Source organism: Eschrichtius robustus, chromosome 3 (assembly GCF_028021215.1).
Source record: "Eschrichtius robustus isolate mEscRob2 chromosome 3, mEscRob2.pri, whole genome shotgun sequence".
In the NCBI taxonomy this organism is placed as follows: domain Eukaryota; kingdom Metazoa; phylum Chordata; class Mammalia; order Artiodactyla; family Eschrichtiidae; genus Eschrichtius; species Eschrichtius robustus.
The window spans coordinates 15,027,946-15,050,239 of record NC_090826.1 but is presented as its reverse complement, the minus strand read 5'-3'; the positions used below and the strand labels follow the sequence as shown (position 1 = coordinate 15,050,239).

The 22,294-nt window shown below is 54.3% G+C and overlaps 1 protein-coding gene across 2 annotated transcripts in view; it reads left to right on the top strand.

Annotated features, from left to right (window-relative positions):
- Positions 1-22,294, top strand: part of CAPZB (capping actin protein of muscle Z-line subunit beta) — a 136,556-nt gene that overhangs the window by 89,352 nt on the left and 24,910 nt on the right. For both annotated transcript variants that reach the window (XM_068539048.1, XM_068539047.1), the window contains exons 3-4: positions 5,357-5,478; positions 11,698-11,811. In XM_068539048.1, the coding sequence (XP_068395149.1) occupies positions 5,357-5,478; positions 11,698-11,811 (236 nt within the window). The remainder of the gene's footprint in view (positions 1-5,356; positions 5,479-11,697; positions 11,812-22,294) is intronic.

Sequence of the window (22,294 nt, the reverse complement as noted above, 5' to 3'; positions counted from 1 at the left end):
GGTGGTGAAGGGCGAGGCGGTTCCTGCTCCCTGGGGTGTGGCCACAGAGTGGCAGTGGAGAGACCGACGGAGGCGTGAACTTCACCACCAGAACAATGACGGGAACGCTGTCTTGGCCAATGCAACGTTGTTTATTATTCCACGTCACTTGGAATTAGGTTTAAATCCCCCCAACAGCTTGGATTGGTCTGACACCTTTGGTGTTAAATGAACATTCCTTACAAAGGCTGTTAAGCAGGTCAGATGGGCCGTTTGGACAGAAACCGTCCAGCCCTCGGGTGGTCGACACCAACCACATGTTCTCGCCAGAGGCCCTCCTTGGGTCCCGAGGCAGCAGAGCCTATGACACTCACACCCTGAAGTGAACTCCCGGCTTTGTTTGGACCTGTCCTTTCATTTAAATTGCTGTGCAAACTTGTGATCCGTGAGACTTAATGTGATTTCTTCCACTGTTCCAAGCATTTGACATGACTAGGAGGTGGGGTGGGGTTGGGTCTGTACTGTGACCCTAAATCATAGGATTGATACCCACTTACACCAACACGCCGGAGCACCCACCAGTGTACGAGTCACTGGCCTGGGTCTGGAGGACCGGCCTCCGCGGGCACCGAGTCAGCGCTCAGTGAAGAGTGTTAAGTCTCGAGGAAGGAGTAACCTGATAGTTGAGGCCAGTGTTAGAACAGCCGTCCCCAGAGCATTTAGGATTCAGTTGATACCATCGTCACTGCAGGAATTCCAAAGACGGTGACATCTTGATAAGGAAGTTGGAGTTACGGCTGGGCCCTGAAGGGTGGTAGGGTTTAAGACTATATGGGGATAGGTTGCCAGATTTAACAAACAATATATGTCGTGTGTAAACTGGAGACATACTAAAACATTATTCATTATGTGTCTGAAATACAAATTTAACTGGCCAATGCATTATTTTATCCAGCAGCCCTAAGTGGAGAGGATTTTTAAGTGGAAGAACGCATGTGCAAACTCGCATGTCTAGAAGCACTGAGTAGGACAGTGTGGTGGTTTGAGAGGGTTCAGGCAGAAGCGCAGGGGTGGGAAGGGGTGGGATGGGGTGGGAGTGAGACGAATTGGTGGTGGTGCCAGATCATGACTAATGCACCCTTGGCAGCTGCTCTGGTACGAATCTGCGAGCACACCGTGTAGTCCACACTTCTCGTTCCACATGACGACAATAATGTTATTTTTACAGAGCATTTTATCTTTGATCAAAGAAACAGGACTGGTGGAGGGAAACAGAATACAAGGATATGGCCCAACTTGGGAGTTTATCCAAAAGGCGAAAATTGTACCTGCTGGGGTGGAGAATCATCCAGCCATATCACAACCAGGTGCTTTTCGTGGTGGGGCAAGTCATCCATCATTCATGAGCTCTCTGTGTTTTTCTGTGCACAGCCGTAGCTTTGTGAGTTACAGTTCAGATGTGTGTTTTCCTTAGGTTGGTTAGAACCTGGCCGTAGATCTTGAAAAGTCCAGGCACAGATCTTCAAGGGTGGCTGGATCTGGGCGCTCAGGTACTATCTCCACGGCCCTGCAGTGCTCAGAAATGCAGGGAGGTACTCTCCCGATGCCTGCTGCAGCCCAGGCCCTGCACCCCCAACCCAGCTGCCCTGGCAGAAAGGAGGTGAGCCGTGTATCCCTCCATCGCCCCTGGAGAAGACTCTTCCCTGCATATGCCAGGGGCTGAGGCCCTCTCGTTGCCCATGGCTGGTGGTGGAGTAGAGATCAGCCTTGCCCAACCATATGGAGTGAGGAGCTTTGTGACCAGAAGAATAGGAAAGGAGGCTGGGCAGGCAACAGGAGTGGCCATTGATGACAGCTGGTACCACGGATCAACCCCTTGCGCTGCTGCCTTAATCTGCGTCGTCTGTGCTTCGAAGGACATGCGTTACAAAGTGGGGTGTGGAGGGGGGGTGGAGCCCCTCCTGCTCCTTTATGCTGGCCTTGAAAGTACCCAGATCTACTTGGACAGGTAGGGAGGGCTGGATCCCATTTTCTAGAAAAGTGGCTGCCACATTTTTTGATTTCACAGGCCAGAGACATTTAAAAGAGAAGAGGAGGAATAGGTCATTGGTTGTGAACCTTTAGAACAAAAACAAAACCTATCGTTTCATCAAGTTACAGACACCTTAACAAAAACAACCCAAGAAGGGGGCATTCTCAAAGGATGAATACGTTTAACCATATGAAGAACCTAATAGTGTCTTGATTAGAGGCTTTCTTTACCTGAATTATTTGCACCGAAGCAGTGAGGCTTTTACAGTGGCCCAGCAGCCATCTGTGTCTGATGCAACTGACCTGCTGTGTTTCCCAGATGAACAACCTCGGGCCCAGCCCCGGTCTCCGTGGCTAGTTAACAGCTGAGCAGGGGCTCGAACCCAGGTCTCTGAGTTCTCAGTCTCGCACTGCCGCTGTGCTCCTTGGGGTCATATAGTAACACAGACGCCAGGACTTTCACTAAAACTCCCGCTCTGTCTGTCTGCTGCTCTGGAACCACATCACAGGTCATATTCCTGGTTGGAGCCACGGTGAAATTGTCATTGGTATCCATCAAAGTTTAGTTCTTGACTACACACTCTTTGGGTGAAGATCCTTGCTACACACCAATTTATTAAGTTAAAAATAAAGCCGATTGGCATTTGGGAGGCTCCGTATTGTAAAACTCCTCCCTTCCTCCTTCCCACATACGTCAAGCACTTGCTCTGTGTCAGGCACTGCCCTGGGCACTGAGGATTCAGCGGTGAACAGGATCAAAGCCCTCGCCCTGGCAAAACCTACGTTCTAGGGAGAGAGACATGACCACAAATAATTAAAAAATCATTTCAGTTAGTATAAGTGCTGGGAAGAAATTATTGAAATACTTTCGATCCGTGGATTAGTCTCTTGGATAGGAGTGAAGTCAAGCCTGTTTTATACTAAATCCCATTATCTTATAAGCTTCTCCTGTTGGGGGACTTAGCCACCCGCAACAGGACTGGCAGGAGAGGGGCAGCATGACTCTGGGCAGAACTGGATCTCAGTGGTGCATTTTCATCCAGTGCCTGGGGCAGCACAGCAAATTCAGGTGCAGCCTAGGCCGGGGCTGCCGTCCAGGCCGGGGCTGCCGTCCAGTCTGGGGCTGCGGGCTGAGAATGACAGGCAGCAGTGGTGTTGGGGACCGAGGGGAAGCAGGGGCCTCAGTGCGTCCGTTCCTCATGTGCACGCGTTGCCCCGCACTGGACGCTTTGCTGGGTACTGAATGCATCATCGTCACATGCAATCCCCAGCCGGGTTGGTTTTTCTTATCCCCACTCTACAGGTGAGGAAATGCAGCTTGGTAGAGAAATAAAGTGACTTGCCCCGGGCCAGGAGGCCCGTGAGTCGTAGAGTCAGGAAGTCTCACTTCAGAGCATGCTTGCTTGGTCTTTACTATACTCCAGGATAAATTAGGCCAGTAGTGTCAGGGCCCCAGCCAGTTAGAATGGGGTTCTAGGCAAAAGTCAGGGCCCAACAGGTAAGCCAAGGAATCAGCCCAACAGAATAGTGATGGCAGGGAAAGGCTGTAACGTGATAGGCGGGCACATAGGTGCCCAGGGCCCTTGCACTTGGCCAACGACAGGAAAGCAAGGCCACTTCAAATCCCAGCTGCCTTGGGTGGAAGCTGTTAAAATCTTCCTTGCCTTGATCTGGACTTTTTTTTCCAGGTGAAGGGTTCCATAGCTGAACAGGGGTTGGGTGCGAGGGGGTCATTTCCCAGCAGAGTGTGCCTTTGGCGTGTGCTCTTCTTCCTCTCAGCTGTCCGTTAAACCAGAGTTCCGGTCAGAGGGGGAGACTTCTCTCTCTACTGCTTTCTTCTTGTGTGGGCGTTGGGCAACCTCACGACTCCGGGCCTCAGTTCTCTCTAATCTGTAAAACGGGGAAAATAACTACTTCACAAGATGAATGTGAGCTTCCGGTAGACAGTATGCCATCTGTAAAGGGCCCAGCATAGTGCATGATACGTGGCAGAGGCTTGGTATTCTCAGCACCAAACTAACTGAAAACAGCCCCATTTTGTTTGTATGTCTTTCTACTTGGGGAGGTGAGTACACAGATGGGTGTTGCATCCAGAAGGAGTTCTGAAATAAGCACGTTGTAGACAGGGGTTAATGGTGTGTGTGTCTCAGGGGGCTGGCTGCCCGGTGCTGCTCAGCGTATGAGAAACGGCTGTGAGTCACCAGGAAGGTCACCATCTCACAGGTGTGCCAGACGGCACCTTCCAGGCGGAGTTCGGAGGCACCCCACCATCAGCAGAGATGCCTCGAGAAGCCCATGGAGGCTGGTGGTTTCCGAGGTGGCTGTGGCCCCATCCGTGCCTCTCTGGTGGTGGCGAGGGTCTTCCGGCAGAGCACGGGAACTGCCGTGGCTGGCCGCCCCTCTGCTGAGCTGCTCTTTGGGTGTCTTGCCACATGATTCAACTTTTCCATTTGGAAGGGTTATTGGTGCAGTTGGCAGCCGCTCGCCGGGTAAACGATATGGTGGGGCCGCCGTAAACCCGGGCCCATGAAACGAATAAGTCAGCACATTGAAAATACAGCATGGAAGTGACTCAAGCCTGAAGGAATCCATTTTGGAGAGCGCTGCCCTCCCTTCCTGGAATATTTCGGTGGAAATTGATGTTTGAGTTGGGAGGAGGAGGCCAGAGGCCTGCTTCCTAGCAGGGCTCTGTGTCCGATTCAGCAGCATCTGCCCTGGGATTCAGCCCTGCCCGCCCCCCACCCGAGGGCCCCCCTCCTCAGTGAGGGGCCCAGGAGGGTGAGCCTGAGCACAGCAGCTGGAGCTCGGCACCGTGGGAAGCTACCTTTGCAGCAGGTAGGATTGACTCCGTCAGCCAACCTGGTAACGCTTGGCTGGGGTCCTGGAAAGTACTGGAAACTCCACCCAGCAAGGGAGCCTGTGGGAGCTCTCGGCACGGACTGGCTCTTCTTCTCAGAGCTCTCTGGACTCCTGTGTGTTTAAAGTGTTTACCTTCTTCTCGGGGCTTCAGCTTGTGCTTTGCCCACCAGAGACCAATACCAAGCACGTTCGTACGTTACTTAGACCACCCTGGCGACCAGGTAATTAAAAGCTGCGCGCAGTTTGGAAGGAAGGCTGTATTGGAAATCACGCTCCACTGTAATTCAAGAACAGGTTTCTTTATAGAGGGACACGGTTGGTGTCAGACACATGTGGAAAAGAAAAGCACAGGCCCATAATTCTGGCAGGCTACCAAGGGCCAGATGTTAAATATGCTGACCACGGTGTGGCTACAGATGCCGTTAGCCAACCTGGGTTTGATGTGTTATTTTAACCTCTGTTCTGACTTTTCCTCTCTCTCTGCCAGGTCCCCAGTCTATGTGAAGATCTCCTGTCTTCTGTTGACCAGCCACTGAAAATCGCCAGAGACAAGGTGGTGGGAAAGGATTACCTTTTGTGTGACTACAACAGAGATGGGGACTCCTATAGGTGAGCTCCTGCCCCACGAATGCAGCAGGCATGCCGCGCCCGCCACAGCCGCTTGCCACTGCTGCAGCATCTAAGGGACTACTGAGCTTTGACATCTGACAGCCCATCAGCCTTCTTTCTGCTTGTGCTTCTGCTAGGCTTTTCTCCTTCCCTCCCTCCCTCCCTCCCTCCCTCCCTTCTATCCATCATTCCATCCAGTCGACCAGAAGATGTCTGTGGAGTACCCCCACTGGGCATTGGAGATGCAGCAGTGAACAAGAAGCCCCTGCCCTGGTGGGGCTTACAGTCTAACAGGAGAGGGATGTTGATAAAAAACAACAACAACAGGGACTTCCCTGGAGGCGCAGTGGTTGAGGGTCCGCCTGCCAATGCAGGGGACATGGGTTCGAGCCCTGGTCCGGGAAGATCCCACATGCTGCAGAGCAACTAAGCCCGTGTGCCACAACTACTGAGCCTGTGCTCTAGAGCCTGTGCTCTAGAGCCTGCATGCCACAAGTACTGAAGCCCGCGTGCCTAGAGACTTTGCTCCACAATAAAGAGAAGCCACCGCAATGAGAGGCCCACGTACCACAACGAAGAGTAGCCCCCAGTCGCCGCAACTAGAGAAAGCCCGCACTCAGCAACAAAGACCCAACACAGCCAAAGATAAATTAATTAATTTAAAAAAAAAAAAAAAAAAAAAAAAAGAACCTCCAGCAAGCTGCTTCATTAAAATCACATCAGATCCTGCAAAGGAGAAGGTCCAGGGTGTGTCCATGACAGGAATCCCGAGCCCAGGGAGGGCCTGCGTGCTTAAGGGCATGTGAATGAAGCTCGTCTGTCTGATGTGCAGCTCTCCTTTCTCTCTCCATCACCCTGTCCAGGGCTGTGAATAACTAAGTCGACTTGCATCCCTGCCCTGGGTGATCCGTGGTCTAGAACAGGAGATGCACCCAGGAGCTGATTACTGTGTGACGTGATTCCTGCAGCCAGGGCCAAGCTTATTGAGGGTAGCATAGAGAAGGCCGAGGTTGACTCCAGGAAGACTTCCCGGAGGAGATGATGCCCGAGCTAGGTTTTTAAGGGTGCCTAGGAGTTCTTAATATTAAAAAAAGACTGGGAATCCCTACACCCATCCACTATTCCTGTGAGGGATGGCTGTAGTCAGTACCTTGGAGAATGGTGGAGGAATGCCGTAGGCTATAGGTTTTTTTAGAAGCCGCAGAACCTGGGCTGAGTCTTAGCGCTTTGGCCTCATGCTCTTTTGGGGGAGGGGTTGGGGCCTGAGAAATGAAAGTAGGAGAAATTGGCTGGAGGTAGCCGACATGGGCTCCAAACCAGCCCACTGCCCCCTTGAGCAGACGGGAACTTTGACAAATTACTTATTGTCTCTGGACTCTAGTTCTCTCATGTATTAAGTGGAGGCTGATAGTGTTCATTCTTCTAACAGGATGCTCAGTGACACGTTTCTGTGAGCAGGCACTCGTGTGTCAGACACTGAGTCACTCTTCTGTGGCGCTTGTGTCCTAGTGAGGAATCCAGGGAGTCAGCAGCTGCATAAACAGAATATATTGTTGAAGAGCAAATAAAGAAAATAATGGAAGACCAGGGGAGGGAGAGGTGGAGGGGTAAACAGGGAAGGCTCTGGCGTTGGCGGTCAAGTGTGAAATGAGACTTAAGGGTGAGAAGGTTCAGTCCCGCGCAGGTCTGGGAGAAGAGTGTCCCCTTTAAAGGCCTTGGGTGGGGTGAGCTGTCAGGATGGAGCCTGGCAGGGAGGCCCGAGTGGGAGACAGCAGTGAGGGGAGGCCAGGGCTAGGAGGTGAGGCCAGAGGCCTTGAAGTCCAGGGCTACAGGGCTTGGCTCGGGGCACTTGGGGGTTGAAAGAAATAACACGTGTGAAGGGCTGAACAGCACAGAACTTGGGAGAAATTACGAAGAATTCATACTATTTAAACAAGACTAGACGACTGTCATGTGATCACGTCCCTTTCCTAGTTTCAAATGGAGGTCAGGTAAAGAATGTATTTTGGTCTAACCTAGACTGGAGACTAGAGCGGAGATGGGGAGAGGTAGTCGGGTTTGAGGCAAGTTTTAAAAGTAGAGCCAGCAGTGTTTGCAGGTGCGGGGGTGGGGCGGATGAGCAGCTGGAAGGTGGGGTCACTGACTGTCGAGGTGAGTGAGGAAGGCTCTAGGAAGGACTGGTTTGGAGGCATTTTAGGCTTCAGATGCCCATCGGGTGGACGTGGGGAGTCAGCTGGAAGTTGGGGTCACTGACTGTAGAGGTGAGGAAGGCTCTAGGAAGGACTGGTTTGGAGGCATTTTAGGCTTCAGATGCCCATCGGGTGGACGTGGGGAGTCAGCTAGGCTGTGGGTAGTCTGAGTTTCCGGAGGTCTGTGTGGAGATGGAGGTGCAGAGGTGGGCATCCAGCTCCAAGGTGGTGAGACAAGCCCTGAGGCAGATCAGGCTCAGCCTGGGAGGGCCAGCCACTGTCTGGGTTGTGGGCATAGGGCCGGGTCTAGTCCTCACCAAGGGAGAGGTCCCTGAGGGTGCCACGTGGGCTGACAGGCCAGGGAGCCCACGGCCAAAGGGTGAGTGGCTTCACCAGGCATGGGGTTCAGGGGAGGCACCCTGCAAGAGGGGGGCCTGGAGCTGAGTCTTGCTTCTTCAACATCGTCGTCGTATTTCTTTTTTCCACCTGAAAATTTGGGCTTGCTGTGTGAGGCAGCTGTTGCCCAGCAGCCTGTGGAAGGCTGGAATCATTTCCAGTCCATGCCCAGGCCAGGCTTTCCCAGGATGTGGTACCTCCAGGTCGCCCTGCTGGCTCCCACCTACATTCCTGGGGCTCCGTAGGGGGCCTGGGGGTCTTCAGCTGAAGAGGAGCCCAGGGTGTCAGGGCACAGGGCTTTCCTTTTTTTCTCTTCTCGGTATAAAACTTCAAGGTCTTCCGAGTTTCTCCACACATTTCTGTCCTGTGTCTGATCGTTGGCTTAAATAAGACCCTTATGGTGTGACGGTTTGCAGCAGCACTGTTTGAAACCTGTTAGCTGAGACAAAAAGCATTCTCTGAGGGAAATGAAAGGCCTGGCTTTTGAAATCTAAGCGTTCCTGTCCATCTGTCTTTTTTCAAATGGCCTCCATTTAAGCTCTTAAATGTGTTCTGAGTGCCCCTTCCACTCAGGATATTCTGGGTAATGTTATGATTTTTCCCCCAGCTACAATTACCCCGGCTCCAGGACTAACGGCTTGAAATGCTGTCGTCTGTGAGCAGGGAGAGATGTGTCTTGAAAATCCCAGACCCCCAGTCTTCAAGAGAGATCGGCTCTTATGTCTAATCAGGTCGCCTTTAAATGAAAGCCAGTAGGGGTGGGACTTCCAGGCCCCCAGGACAGCAATGGCTCTGTAACCGTGGAAACGAAGGTCAGACCCCGGAGTGTGCTGAGGAGAGCCTTGGGGTCTTGAGGAGCCGCAGGGCAGGTGGGGAGTTCAGATTCTCCCGCTCAGATTCCTCTGCACTCCCCTTGGTGAGTGGAGGTGAGGTACCAAGCCTAGTTTACAAATAAATAGTGGTGGTGACAGCACTCTGCAACTTCATCTTTGTCTCTGGATCTGGCAAGAGGTCTTCGTTGATTTTCTTTTTTCTTTCTTCTTTTTTTTTTTTTTTTTTAAATGCTTAGGTGTCCCTCAGCAGAAAAAGCAGAAAGTTGCTCCCTCTCTGCTGGTTTGGAGGAGCACCAGCAGGATTGCCGGGTGTCCTTTCCTCCCCACCCCGCGCTGCAAGGCTTCAGCCCACGAGCTCTGTGTTGGGTGCTGGGGTGCGAGGGCAGACTGCACAGGCTTCTGCCTGGAGCGCTCTTGTTGTCAAGGGCGGGGATGTGCCCGCTGCAGGAACCGACATCTGTGTGGGAGTGAGGGGACAGGCGGGGACAGTGGTTACTTTTGCTTTGTGTCGGGTGCGAGATCATTCACTCGTTCCTCTGCCTTTTTTTTTTCTCATGAGCATGTGGTTGAGCACCAGGCACTGTTCCAGGCGCTGAGCAAACAGTGGAGAGCAAGACAGACACAGCTCTTGCCCTCTGGGAGCTGAGGTTCTAAAGTTGACTGTCTAAGCGAATTCAAGTTCAGTAAAATTTAAAATTCGGTTCCTCGGTCACACAAGCACTCAGGAGCCACATGAAGCTCGTGGCTACCGTTTTGGACAGCGCAGATACAGAACATTTCTGTTGTCGTGGAAAGTTCTGTCGGGCAGCACTGTTCTGAGGGGTGAACGCAGCGATAACGGACGTGTCAGCCCTGCCCAGGGAGGGAGAGGCCTCGGGGAGCGTGAGAGGGTGCCCGGCGCCGGCTTCTTGCCTGCTCCTCGAGCCAGGTGGGGTCCTGGCTTGTCCAACAGCCCTTGGTTTGCTGTGGCCTGTGCACAACCCAGTGTGACCACAAGAGCTGGCTGCTGGTCGCGGGGCCGTGGGGAGCGTTTCAGCCCACTGCTGCACAGTCTCTCCCGACACTGGTGAGGGAGGTCAGGGGCTGGTGTGGAAAGAAGGGTTTCCAAGCACCTCCTGCTTTGAGGTGGCCTGGGCAGCTGCTGCATGAGGCCCTTTTGGGACACCAAGCACAGCAACTCTTCCCCCACTTACCTTTGTGGACCAGCAGCCAAGAAAGCGGGGACCCCTGCCTGAGGGTGGCTGGGAGCGGAGGTCGCCCAGCTGACTTCACGTGACCTGCTGCAGTAGGTGCCAGGCATCAGTTACCGCGAAGAAAGACGTCTGTGCACAGAATTAGCTAAAACTGGGCTTCAGGAGGCGGTGATGCCTTTTTTCCCTTACCAACAATCCCAGATCAGAAGGTTCTTTGGAGTCCTCAGTGATGTGAAGTGGTGTCATCGGGGGTGGGGGGGGGGGGAACGGGAGAGGCAGTGGGGTTTCTTACCGTGGACATGTCGAGGTGTTTATGCCCCACAATCTGAAGGACTTTGTCCGAATTCCATATTGTCCTCTCCTCCTTTCTTTTACTCTCTCACCTTGTTTTTTTTTTTTTTTTTTTTTTTTTTGGGCTGTGTTGGGTCTTTGTTGCTGCGCGTAGGCTTTCTCTAGTTGCGGCGAGCGGGGGCTACTCTTTGTTGCGGTGCACGGGCTTCTCGTTGCGGTGGCTTCTCTTGTTCCGGAGCACGGGCTCTAGGCACATGGGCTTCAGTAGTTGTGGCACGTGGGCTCAGTAGTTGTGACTCACAGGCTCTAGAGCGCAGGCTCAGTAGTTGTGGCGCATGGGCTTAGTTGCTCCACGGCATGTGGGATCTTCCCGGGCCAGGGCTCGAACCCGTGTCCCCTGCATTGGCAGGCGGATTCTTAACCACTGCGCCACCAGGCAGGCCCCCCACCCCCTCACCTTTTTAATACTCTTTCTTTGAACCCCCAGCTCTGTGAACTCCACCTGCGGGAATTAATGAGTGGCTATTTCCCTTATAACCCCCCTTCCAGCACTCTCTGTGATTAAATGCTTTCCTGATGTGGCAAAATACATTTTAAAAAATGCAGCAAGACTTTGGGCTGGAAAAAGTGAGACTGGTTCTCATTACTTCACAGTCTTCTTTGTGTGCGCAGCCCTTGGAGGCTGGAAGGCCGTCCTCTGTTCACAGGGAGAACTCTGTCCCTCAGGCTTTCTTACGTGTGGTCAGCCTGTCCCCATGGGGCTGGCTCTCTGCCTCTCTTGCTGCTTCCATTACTGACAGCTCTCTTCTTAATCCTTAATCGTGTAAGAAGATCTTTGAGGAGTAAGAGTTTCTCCAGAGCTGCCAGCAGGCCAGGGAGGAGAGAGGGGCCTCTGTTGATCAAAACAATGGTGAGAACAAAGGAAAATTTTAAAAAGGGTGAGAAAGGAGTCACATTTGTTGAACACTTACTACATGCCCGTCTCTAATCTAGGCACTTGATGTATCAATACTTTTCTCCTTTGCTCCTCAAAGCAGCCCTGTGGGTAGATAGTAGTCTCAGTTTGCACATAAGGAAAGGGAGGCTCAGAGAAGTCAAGACACCTGTTGGAGATGCACAGCTGGTGAGAGTTGGAGCCTGGGGTTCATACCCAGGTCAGATGGAATCTGAGCCGTTGCTCTGCAAACCTTGGGAAAGCCGTGTCTATGCCCAGGGCCTGTGGATAATGGCTTTTCCTCTGAAATTTCAGAAGCTGGGGCTTGGGCCGATGGCTCGCTGGAATGATTCATGTGATCTCCTTCTCCTTTTCCCCGCCAGGTCACCGTGGAGTAACAAGTATGACCCTCCTTTGGAAGATGGGGCCATGCCTTCTGCTCGGCTGAGGAAGCTGGAGGTGGAAGCCAACAATGCCTTTGACCAGTACCGAGACCTGTGAGTTACGGACGCCCTTTGCCCCGCAGCGCTTCTGATAAGTAGTTCATAGATGAAACGCGAGGCCAAGTCGTCTCCCTTAGACCTGCCACCTGGCTGGCCTAACTAGTAAAAGTTCTGAGCACCCCCAGCAGGGTGCTGGGCCCGAGTGTGGTCATCGGGTCAGTCGTGAGAGGCTGCTACCTTGCCCGGGCAGTACTCTGCGTCGTGCCTCTCCGGAACAGCAGGTGCCATTGGGACAGCACCTCCTGTGTGCAAGACTCAGTGCCAGATATTTCATACACATCATCGTAAATCCTTAAATCCTCACAAATGTGGTCACTGTTTTAGTCCCCATTTCCCAGATGAAGAAATCAAACTTCAGAAAGATTAAGGTGTTCGTCCAAGGCAAGAGGCAGAGTGGGGAATCAAACCCGGCTCCGTCTGTCTCCAGAGGCCCCTCTGGTTTTCACTGCACTGCCTGCCCTGACTCTGTTCTTACCTGGAGCTCAGGGCCCCTGCTTCCAGACCAGTCACCAGGGCGGGAGGAGTCGAGGTCCTTAAACAGTGGGCCTTGGGCAGCCACCTCTGAGCCAAGTTTGCTGACTCCCGAGTTGTTGGGGGCCTCAGCCTGCACTTTGGGAAGCGTTTTCGCTGCGTCTGCTTTCTGCTTCCATCCAGTCCCTCCACGCCACCAGAAAGGTGGCCACTTCATTAATCCGCCTTGCAAGGAAAGGCTCCAAAGCAGGTTATCCTCTGAAGCGTTTTTTCTTAATCCGTAGAATCTCATTTTTAATTAAGTTCTGTATTGAAAATGTAACAAAACTGTAATACATGCAATGCTACCTCAGTACAAATTCAGTCATTTAGGGGAGGGCGTGGCATCCACTTCTGTAAAGGGCCAGATAGTAAACATTTTAGGCTTTACAGGCTACACAAGTCTGTATCACTTTTTCTTTGTTCTTTCTTTTTTATGTATATATTATCCTTTAAAAATGTAAAACCATCTCTTGAGCCTTGAGGGAGGTGGGAATTGGCCTTCCGTCTACAGGGTGCCCTCCCTGACCTGACCTAGGATATAGGCAAGAAAAGGGAAATGAGAGAAACGAAGCATCTGAACGGCTGAAACCATTGTCTGAAAGCTGGTGTTGTTACGCTTCGAGAAGGAGTTTCAGGTCTCCATCTTGCAGACAGTTGGCGTGGTTTTCCAGTTTTTAGCAGATTTGATATAAACGCATATAATAAAGAATTTACTTTAGAAGCTGGTTTGGGAGGAAAAGTGACACTTCTCAGTCTGACACACGGACAGACAAAAAGACCCACAACACACAAGCAGAAGCTCTGAGGAAACCATGAACACATGGCCCTGAACATTTCGGTAGCCCCCGAATGCGTCGCTGTGTGACTCAGCTTTATCTGCGGTACCTGTCATGTGCCAGTATTGTATATACATTATCTTTAATCCTTTCACGAACCTCTGGGGGAGATGATTTTCCCTTTTTTACAGATGAAGAGATTGAGGTTCCCAGGGGCTAAATGACCCACCACAGGACGCAGAGGCGAAGAGCCTAGGACTTGAGTCCATATTTGCCTGAAGTTTCCACAACTTATTGATTTTCACCGTTAGAGTGAATTCACTGATTAAAGAGTTCTTACGTCTAGAACTTTGCCCTGTGGTAGAATAGCTCCTCCTCCAGTGATGCTGGGAGATTTCCTCGTTGCTGTCATCTCTGGTTTATTTGTAGTTGGTCTTACCTGGCCATTTGGCAAGAAGCCTATCCAGCCGCTAAATAAGAATTCCCAAGTGGAATCAGTTTCATGGGATAGTGACAATATTGATAATAAGATAGCGGTGGTGATAACAGCAGTTACCAGCCAGTGGCTGGGAGAGCCCAGTGTTCACTGCCTCTCGGTCTTATTTGATCTTCACATCAGCCTGTGCAAGAGGATTGTCCCCGTTTTACAAATGAGTTGACAGGTTCAGGGAGGTGAAGTCACTTGCCCAACTTCACACAGCCAGTAACGTATTTCGCATGTTATGGTCCAGTATGAAACCATCCTTATCCAACTCCAGAGTCCAACAGTTATCCATTTACCTGACTGACATTTGAGTGTTTGCTTGCCAAGTCCTGGGGCACCGGCCTTGAATACGGAGGACCACGTCCCTGCCCGCGCGGTGCGTCCACTGTGAGAGGACAAACAATAGAGTGCAAACAAGTCGGCGCGGTGACAGTGATGGGACAGGGAGTGACTCGGGCTTTCAGTGGGTGGGGTTGTTGGGGGGGGGGGTCGGGAATGCCACTCCAGGAGCTGACGCTGGAGCTGAGGGCCGGCGCCTGGGCCGGAAAGGAGCGGTCTGGGCAGAGGGCTGCCTGTGCCGGCGTCTCCAAGGATCAGAACGAGGCTGGTTCTGATTTCTTAGAGGCTAAACATTTGGGCTGTGATTTCCCGAATAAAGCAATGCAGACGTGTTGGTGCCCTGTGCTGCCGTTTGGGGCCAGGCCCAGGGAAGAGGCCGGTGTCGTCTCTGACTCCTTTCTCCCTCCTGTCTCGCTGGTTCATGTGTATAATGACACGTGGTCAGTCTTAGACGTGTGGCTTCTGTGGGGTCTTGACTGGCCTAACATCGTGAGCATTTCCCCATCACCATTAAAAAGTCTTCACTGTGATCCCCCAGTCCTTACAGCGACTCTGTAGGGTAAGTGGGAGTTACCTCGTTTAACAGACGATGAAACCGATGCTCAGAGAAGTTCTCCAGGTGGTTTACCCGCTAGGAAACGGCAGGAGCTGGGCTCATACCCTAGGTCTGACTCTCTGTACCGCCTCCTGAGAAGGCTCCCCTGCCTGGGCGAACGTCCACTTTGAAGGTGGCGTTAAGCCTTAATGACCCGTATTTCTCTGGGGGTGTGCATGGGCCTGCACTCTCCTGTAAAGGTGAGCTGGGCTGCGGGGGCTTTGGCGGGGGTGGGGGGGGTGACAGGACCGCTTCCTCCACCCAGTGGCAGATCTAACAGGACAAGCCAGCCCCGGAGGTTCTGGGATGGTCTGTAGAGGTGGAATCCTGGCCCAGAGAATGCCGTCTGTCCCCAGCGGCATCAGTGTGCTTTTCCGTGGGGGAGGAGAGAGTACAAGGCCTGCAGGTGGCGCCCACAGAGGAGGGCAGGAGGCCCTTCATGCCCTTGTATGTGAGGGGAGGCCCAGTTCTCCCTGTCACAGCAACCTCAGGCCACCGGGCTGGCTAGAGCTGTCATTGGGCAACCAGAGTCAGCAGTTTCAAAGCACCCTGTGTTATCAGTGTCCTGAGGACGCCCCCTCCTGAGGCCGTACGTGAGGACCGTTTTCCCAGCTGGACCACACTTGATGAGCCAACTCATTTCTGGTCTAGTAATTACGAACGCAAGTCTCCTTTTTCTTTCTTTCCTTCCTTTCCATTCCTCCTTCCCTGCCCCCTCCCTCCCAGTACCTTGCTCACCTCTGGAAGTCCCCGTCGTCAGAGTGCCCTGTGACTTGTTGGTGGCCATGTCAGTGACCTTGGCAGGGCCAGAGCCTGAGCTCTTCTCCCTGTGGTTCTGGAGCAGACGGAGGTTAGCAAGGGGCTCGGAGGCCTTGAGCAGCACAGGCCAGTGGTTGCTCCAGGTTTTCTAGGGACCAGATTGTTCCAAGGGAGGCAGGGGCAGTAGGTCATGCCTTCCTCTTTATCCTTCATCCCTGCCCCTCCGCAGTATAGACCTCTTCCCGCAGGAAGGAAGACTCCTTTGCTGTCATCCCAGTGAAGGAAGCCACCGCGCTCCTCCGTGGATTCTTCCACCTGCCTGCCTTTCACGTGGACACGTGGGCTCAGGCAGCGGTTCCTCTGAGGGGAGGCTCCCCGACACTGCCTCAACGGTCTGCTGGCTCTGGTTGCCGAGTTGCCGCCCGAGCAGCCGGGAAGATGGCCTGTGTCCTGGGCTTGCCGAGGGGTGCCGGAGCCTCAGGCAGACCCCACCCCTGCCAGAAGGAAGAGAGAGTGACTGAAAGGACGCTGCCAGGAGAGGACCGGCACACCATCGCTCCCAGGAGGGCTGGATGCGGACGGCCGCCGCTCCAGGGTGCCCCGCTCCGAAGTGGGGCTCGGCCTGTGCCCCCCGGGGGTTGAGGACTGTGACGAACAGGCCCGTCCCCTGTACTGACCCCGACTTTATTCCTGACGACGTGGTGTTTGTGAATTCTGGGACCCTGATGGATTGCAGAGTTAGGACTGAGTTTGGCTTGTGCTCCGGCCTCTCGACCACTCCCCCCCTCAAATGACTGAAAGCTGCCAGACTCTGGCCCTCGGGCTTAGAATTAGAAACCCCTTGTGTTGCGTGGAGCAGCTGCTGTAAGGAGCCTTCGGGGGCTTCTTGTTCCATGACTCTTCGCAGGAAGGACCCTCGCTCTACCCTGGGAAGGCCCCGCTGAACTCAGCTCACAGAGATTTGCTGGCTTCTGAAGGGCTGGAGGGTCGACAGAAGAAAAACGGGGACTTCCCTGGCCGTCTAGTGGTTAGGTCTCTGCGCTCTCACTGCTGAGGGCCCGGCTTCAACCCCCTGGTTGGGGAACTAAAATCTCACAAACTGTGTGGCACAGGGAAAAAAGGAAAAAAAAAAACCCAACAGGATAAAAACAAAACAAAAAAAAGAGGCCTAAGGTGCTCTTTCCTGCCATGTCCTCCTCCGGCGTGGACCTCTCCCCCTCCCCAGCTGTTCGCTGTGCCTTAAGACTGAACCTGTGGACACGGTAGTGAAGACAGCTTCCTGGTTCCCCTTCCTCCTGGGCTGGTCCTGGCCCATCAGCCTGTTCTTACTCCTGATGTTCTCCTTACCAAGATGAGTGGAAGGAGACTTCGGGGAGCATGGAGCCAGCTGAGACACAATCCAGGCCAGGCGACGGAGGCTTCTCTCTGCAGTGAGAGAGAAAAGCTTCTTCCCCAGCGTCCTGAGGGAAAAGCCTTGGCTTCTGTCCTCGGGCTCTGGGCTTTGATCCCTGGGGCTGTAAAGGTTTTGACTTTGTAGGGAATTAGGATATGGAACTGGTATGGTCCGAGTGAGGGGCCAGGCCAGGGACACACTGACCAACAGGCCCTCTGGCTTACAGCTCCGGTGGGGATGTGGCCCCCCTCTCTCCTGCCTGTGCACAGCATTTCTCCATATAGCTTAAAAGTGCCAGCAATTTGGAGCACAACTCCTTTCCCAAGGTGGGCATGTGGCACGTAGGGGCCCAGGGAGGTGAGCTGTGTGTCCTGCATGATTTCCTTTGAAGCCCCCCAGTTCCTGGCTTCCCCTCTGCTCCTCCCAGGTCCCTGCCACGTTCTCACCCTCCCATCCTCCCATCCCTCCCACATTTACTGATTTCCTTCTTTGCTGTCACCAGTGACAGAAAGGGATTGTGGTGGTAACTTTTCCCCAAGAGAATAACTGTTAAGCAACCGTTGATAGCACAACTCTGATTTTAGATGAAAAATAGTCCATTTGCCAAAAATGCTCAGGAGATGATGGGCAGGTTTTGCTGGAGTGCTGGCGCTGGGGGAAGCCCTGATCAGCTCTCCAGTCGTCTGGGACGTCATCACTTCTCTCCCCGCAAGCCCTCCCACCTTGGTCGCTGACATCCAGGCTACTCTCGTTCTCTGCCAAGCCCCCAGATGGTTTCCTGGCTCTAATTCATGGGCTGGCTCAGTTAGCCCCTGGGGAGTAGGGAGAGGTCACAGAAAGGGCCGCCTCTCGGGTGGCTGGCTCACAGGGTCACTGCTTTCTTGGCAGAGTTGTCTCTGCTTTCTCAGGCCTTAAGCCTGGGGTAGCTCGTCGGTCACAGAACCTCATCACGTGACCTGCGTGAGCCATCGTTCTTGGGAGAGACTTAGTAGAGGGTCAGCACTTGCAGCTGCCAGAGAAACATCTTATTTGTGGTGTGAGCCACCAGTTGGCTGCCATGAACCCCACGATCAGTGCTTTGAGTTTTCAGGCTCCCAGAGAAGATGGGAAACCTTCCCCACTCTGGCTTTCACACTGGGTCCTCTGTCGGCCCAGGTTCTGTTGAGACCAGATGTTCTAACCGAAGGGGCTGGCACTGCTTTCTTTCAGAGATGATTGCTCCCATCTGTGCCAGGCATCTTGCCCCGTGCTCTGCGATCCTTGGCTCTTGGCTTGCAGCAGATAATACCTTCAAACATGCGGTTGCAATTTATTGGCCTTATAAGTTAATTTTAGTGGGTGTGCAATTGATTGAAATCAAAGCTTAACGAAGGCCAGAGTCTAGGGGGTGGAGGAGCGGGGCGGGAAGGCATTTTGTGTTCTTCCTTGCTTCGGGTCTGAGATAATCTTCAAAAGCCTTAATTAGGTTTCCTAATCAGCCCTTCTTGTCTGGAAGACGTTTACAGAGTGAAACAAGGCTGGCGTCCCTGTGGCAGCCCCAGAGCCCGCGAGCCTCTCCGGCAGCGGCCGGGCGCTGGCAGATGAGCCTTCCCCCGGCTCCCTGCCTCCTCTCCCCCGCTGGGACCGGGTCACAGTTGTGGCTGTTTCCGCTCCTTCCTTCCATTCTCTGCGCCTCTGTCAGATGACGTTTGAGCGACACCAGCCCAGCGAGGGCGGGGCATCCATGTTCCCGTGAGGAAAAAGCTTGTTGCCTTGGTTTCTTGGGTCCTTGAAACTCCATGTTCCCAGCTGCCTTCTCAGACCTCTTACCCTGGGCTCCCCGGGGCTACCCCTTCCTGGTATGTGAGCATCGGGCCTGGAGAGTTTCAGTGTTTCAGTCCTGATGGGACGCGTAGGTGGCAGTGGGAGGCTTTCTGATGAAATGGAGGTAGCCGAAGTATGGGAAGCAGATAACTGGTGGTCGGTGGGGACACCCTGGCAGCAGGCACAGACACCTCCCAGCAGAAGTCACTGTATCTGGGTCAGGCTGCAGAGTGGGGAGGCGCTGGGCTTTGAAAGAGACTTGGCCTTGATGCTCTGTTCTGCCCTTACTCACTGACTTGGGGCGAGTGGTCCACTTTCTGGCCTCTGTTTCCTTATCTGTCAGCAAGGTGCCACTGCCCATGTTGGGGGGGGGGGGTGGGGGGTGAGGGCAGCCAGTCAGGCGCTGTTCCCAAGGCTCACCTTGCACTCATGGTGTCCACTCGCACCTTCAAGTGTGACAGAATTATCCTCATCTTGCAGCAGTGACCTGTGTGGATGTGTTTTTGATTGTGGCTGGGGGGCGGTTTTGGTGCAGACGTGGCGAGGCAGCAGGCCGCGTTAGGAGGCTTCGGGTTCTGGTGGGGCTCTGCCATAGACCGCAGCAAGACCTTGAGTAAATCTGTTTCAGAAATGGAGTGAAGTAGTTCCCATCTGTGCTGACGGGAGAGAGTACTTAGGATGGAGCCACAGATACTTCCCGAGAGCCTGCCGTGCTCTGAGCACTGCAGGTGCCATGGGGGTGGGTCAGGCGGGCCCCTTGGGCCCAACAGGCGTGAGGAGGTACACAGGGAAAGACGTGAACAAACGAACAAAGGACTCGCACCCTTTGGTAAGTGCTGAGAAGGACCAGAAACTGGGCGCTGCATCTACAGTAGTGGCCGGGGAGGGGCCGTGGGTTGACTGGAGCGGGCGTCCCTGTCGCAGAGGAGCATCGTCAGAGCAGGCCTGGCTGGCATCTGGGAACTTGGACTTGGGAGGTTTTGTTCCATTCCCTGATAGGAGCAGTCACCACGTGGAAACTGTTGCGCAAGCGCTATGGTTTATGCAGCACTGCAGCCTCCGTGCTGGAGTCTGGAGTTGCGGTGTGTGCCAGGCAGAGGAGCTCAGCAGTAGGAACCCTGGGCACCGAGGCTCGGGGTGGGGGTGGTGGGCTCCCCGGGGACAGCACTTCACACGCGGTCCCGGCCCATCGCTGGGGAATTAGGCGCACCTCGTGTGACTCCCCGGGGCGGGGCAGGGGCGGTCTTGGAAGCTTCTACCCGGTTCCCTCCCTCGGCAGCTTGTGCCCTGTCTCCTTTCCCTGGAATAACTCACGGCTGCAAGCACGACTCTTTTGAGTCCTGTGAGTCCTCCTAGCGAATCGTGGAAGCTCAGGTGGTCGTGGGGAGGCAGGCTCAGCCGTGTAACCTGGTGGGGAGGGGCTCGCTGGTGTGGCCAGGGGACAGGAGCCGTGGGGAGAGGTGCGCGGGCCCTTGTCCGGCGCAGGCCTGGGGTGTAGTCCTCAGCGCCTGGGGAAGGGTCTGGAGGGTCCCGGGGTACGTGGGACAGCTCTGACTGTACGTGCTGAGAGATTCCTCCAGAAGCCGTTTGGAGGCTGGGGTGGAAGACCCTGACCCGGACTCCTCTTATTCTGGTTGCTTGGTCCTGACTGGTCTCCCACTAGTCTGGCTGAGCGACACGTATGGTTTGAGGTTACCCTGTGTTTCCCACCACCAGAAGCAGCCAGGCCAAGTTACCTTTGGTGTCCAGAGTCAGAACCCAGCTGGGAGATGGGTGGAAGCACTGAGCAGAGTAAGCGTGAGGTGATGGAATCGTTCAGGAAAGTTCTGGGGCAGGTGAGACCTGGACCATCGGGATTGGCCATCGGCCTGGCTGCCTGCCCCTTCACACAGGTCTGGGTGGCCCCCGCCGCGTGAACCTTTTCCCCCTTGCCCGGAGGTGGAGGGCCTCTCTCTCCCGTGTGTGTCTGAAGGTCTCCCGAGGGACCCTGCCACAGTGCCGCTTGCTACACATCCTGTGCCCCAGGGACCGCGGTGTAAAGGCGGGGAAGTCGTGTCTGGCTCTGAGCTTGTCGGCAGCGTAATTAGTGTTTGGGTTTCCACATACATTATTCGTATCTTCACCCATGCGTTTGGAGGGCCTCTGAGAACCCGCCCTGCCTGCTGTGGGCCTCCGGCTGCCAGTCTTGGGCCGGTGTGAGAGTGCTGGAGGCAGCTAAGGGGGAAGCCAGGGTCGCCTCAGCTGCGCTGTTTTGATCGAGTGGGAGACGCGTGGAGAGAAGCCCTGTCTGCTTTGTGGGGAGTTGGGTCGAGTCGCTTCCTGCTCTCGTGGTGTAAGTTTCAGCTGCTCTGAGCCCTGCTCTGAAGCAGGGGCATTTCCTGCGGTTCCCAGAGCCCATGCACGCAGGGTCCAGACAGGCCACTCGTTGCCCCCCAGCCTGGAGGCCAGTGATGGTGCGTCCACGTGGGTCCCCTTCGCCAGGTTCCTGAGGTCGTGCCCAGGGTCTGCTTGCCTTGGCACGCACTGTCTGCTTTTCATCTGCTGGAAGAAAGTTAAATGGAAAACAGGAGCGTGCAGAAAACAAGCTCATTTACAAACATGATCCCCGAGTCAGCATCAAGGACTCTGGTTCCTCCAGGATTCCTGGGTTTCTGTCCCCGCACGGCAGCCAGTCACGCTTCGGGTCGTGTGGCTGCACGTGTTGGGCTGAAGCGAGGACCGGCTTCCTCCGGTGGTGGTGGTGCTGCCTGGTCCTGCCGGGCACCCTGTGCTGCCAGGGAAGCTGCTTCGTGCAAGGATCGAGGGTGGCTGGTCTTCCAGCGGTTCAGCCAGCAGGCCTCTGCTGCCACCCTGAAGTGGAGGGCCCTCCTTCCAGAACTCCCAGTGCAGGGTTCTCGGTGTTGCCCAGACTCCTGGCCACTTGGTGTACCCCTTCCTTCCTTCCCTGACTTTCTCCTGCACCTTGAGGCAGCATTGTGTACAGCGTGTGTGTGTGTGTGTGTGTGTGTGTGTGTGTGTGTGTGTGTGAATTCACCTAAGTCCAGCCTCACAGGCTAAACCAGGGCCATGAGAACAGGACGTGGCTCTGGGGCAGCCAGCTCCCCAGTTCTCAGCTGTGTGACTTGGGTGCATTCCTTTCGCTCTCTGGGTTTCCACCATCTTAACTGTAGAATAATGTATGCAGAGCCCCTGACACAGAATGGGTTCTCAAAAACGGCAGCTCTTGGGCGATGGCGATGGCGACTCCAGAAGGCCTTGACCGTCCACATCCTCCGGGGTGGGCAGTGTGTTCACGGGTAGCCCGGAGAGGCGGAGGATGCTCACGGGTGGCATGCAGTGCAGACGGCGTGGTCAGGTGCCAGGCCAGCTCGGCGGCCCCTGCAGCAGAACCATTGTTTCCAGAGAGGCCTTCATTATTCCTCTTTAAGTAAAAAAATAAAAACCTCGTAAAGCGAGGCTGTAAAGCGCCGCAGCCACGGTCCAGATGTGCACATCTAAGTGCAACTGGCATTAAAGTCGCGCATGCCTAAGCCGATCGGCATGTTTGCTCTGGGGGTTGTTGCACCTGTGTGTGCTGGAAGGAATGTCCACAGAATACCTGTCCCGTGTCCGTGGGCAGATTCTGGGACGCGTTCCGAAAACCGTGGTGGAAACGGCTGTCACTGGAGGTGTGTAAGCAGAGTTTTGGTCAACTTAAGATGTTTGGAATCTGCGCTGTGGCACTCAGAGTCTGCCTCACACCGGCCCTCATGCAGCCACCTGATCCTGGAGTGTCAGAGCTGGGAGAGACCCTAGTGAACCTCAGAGCCAATGTT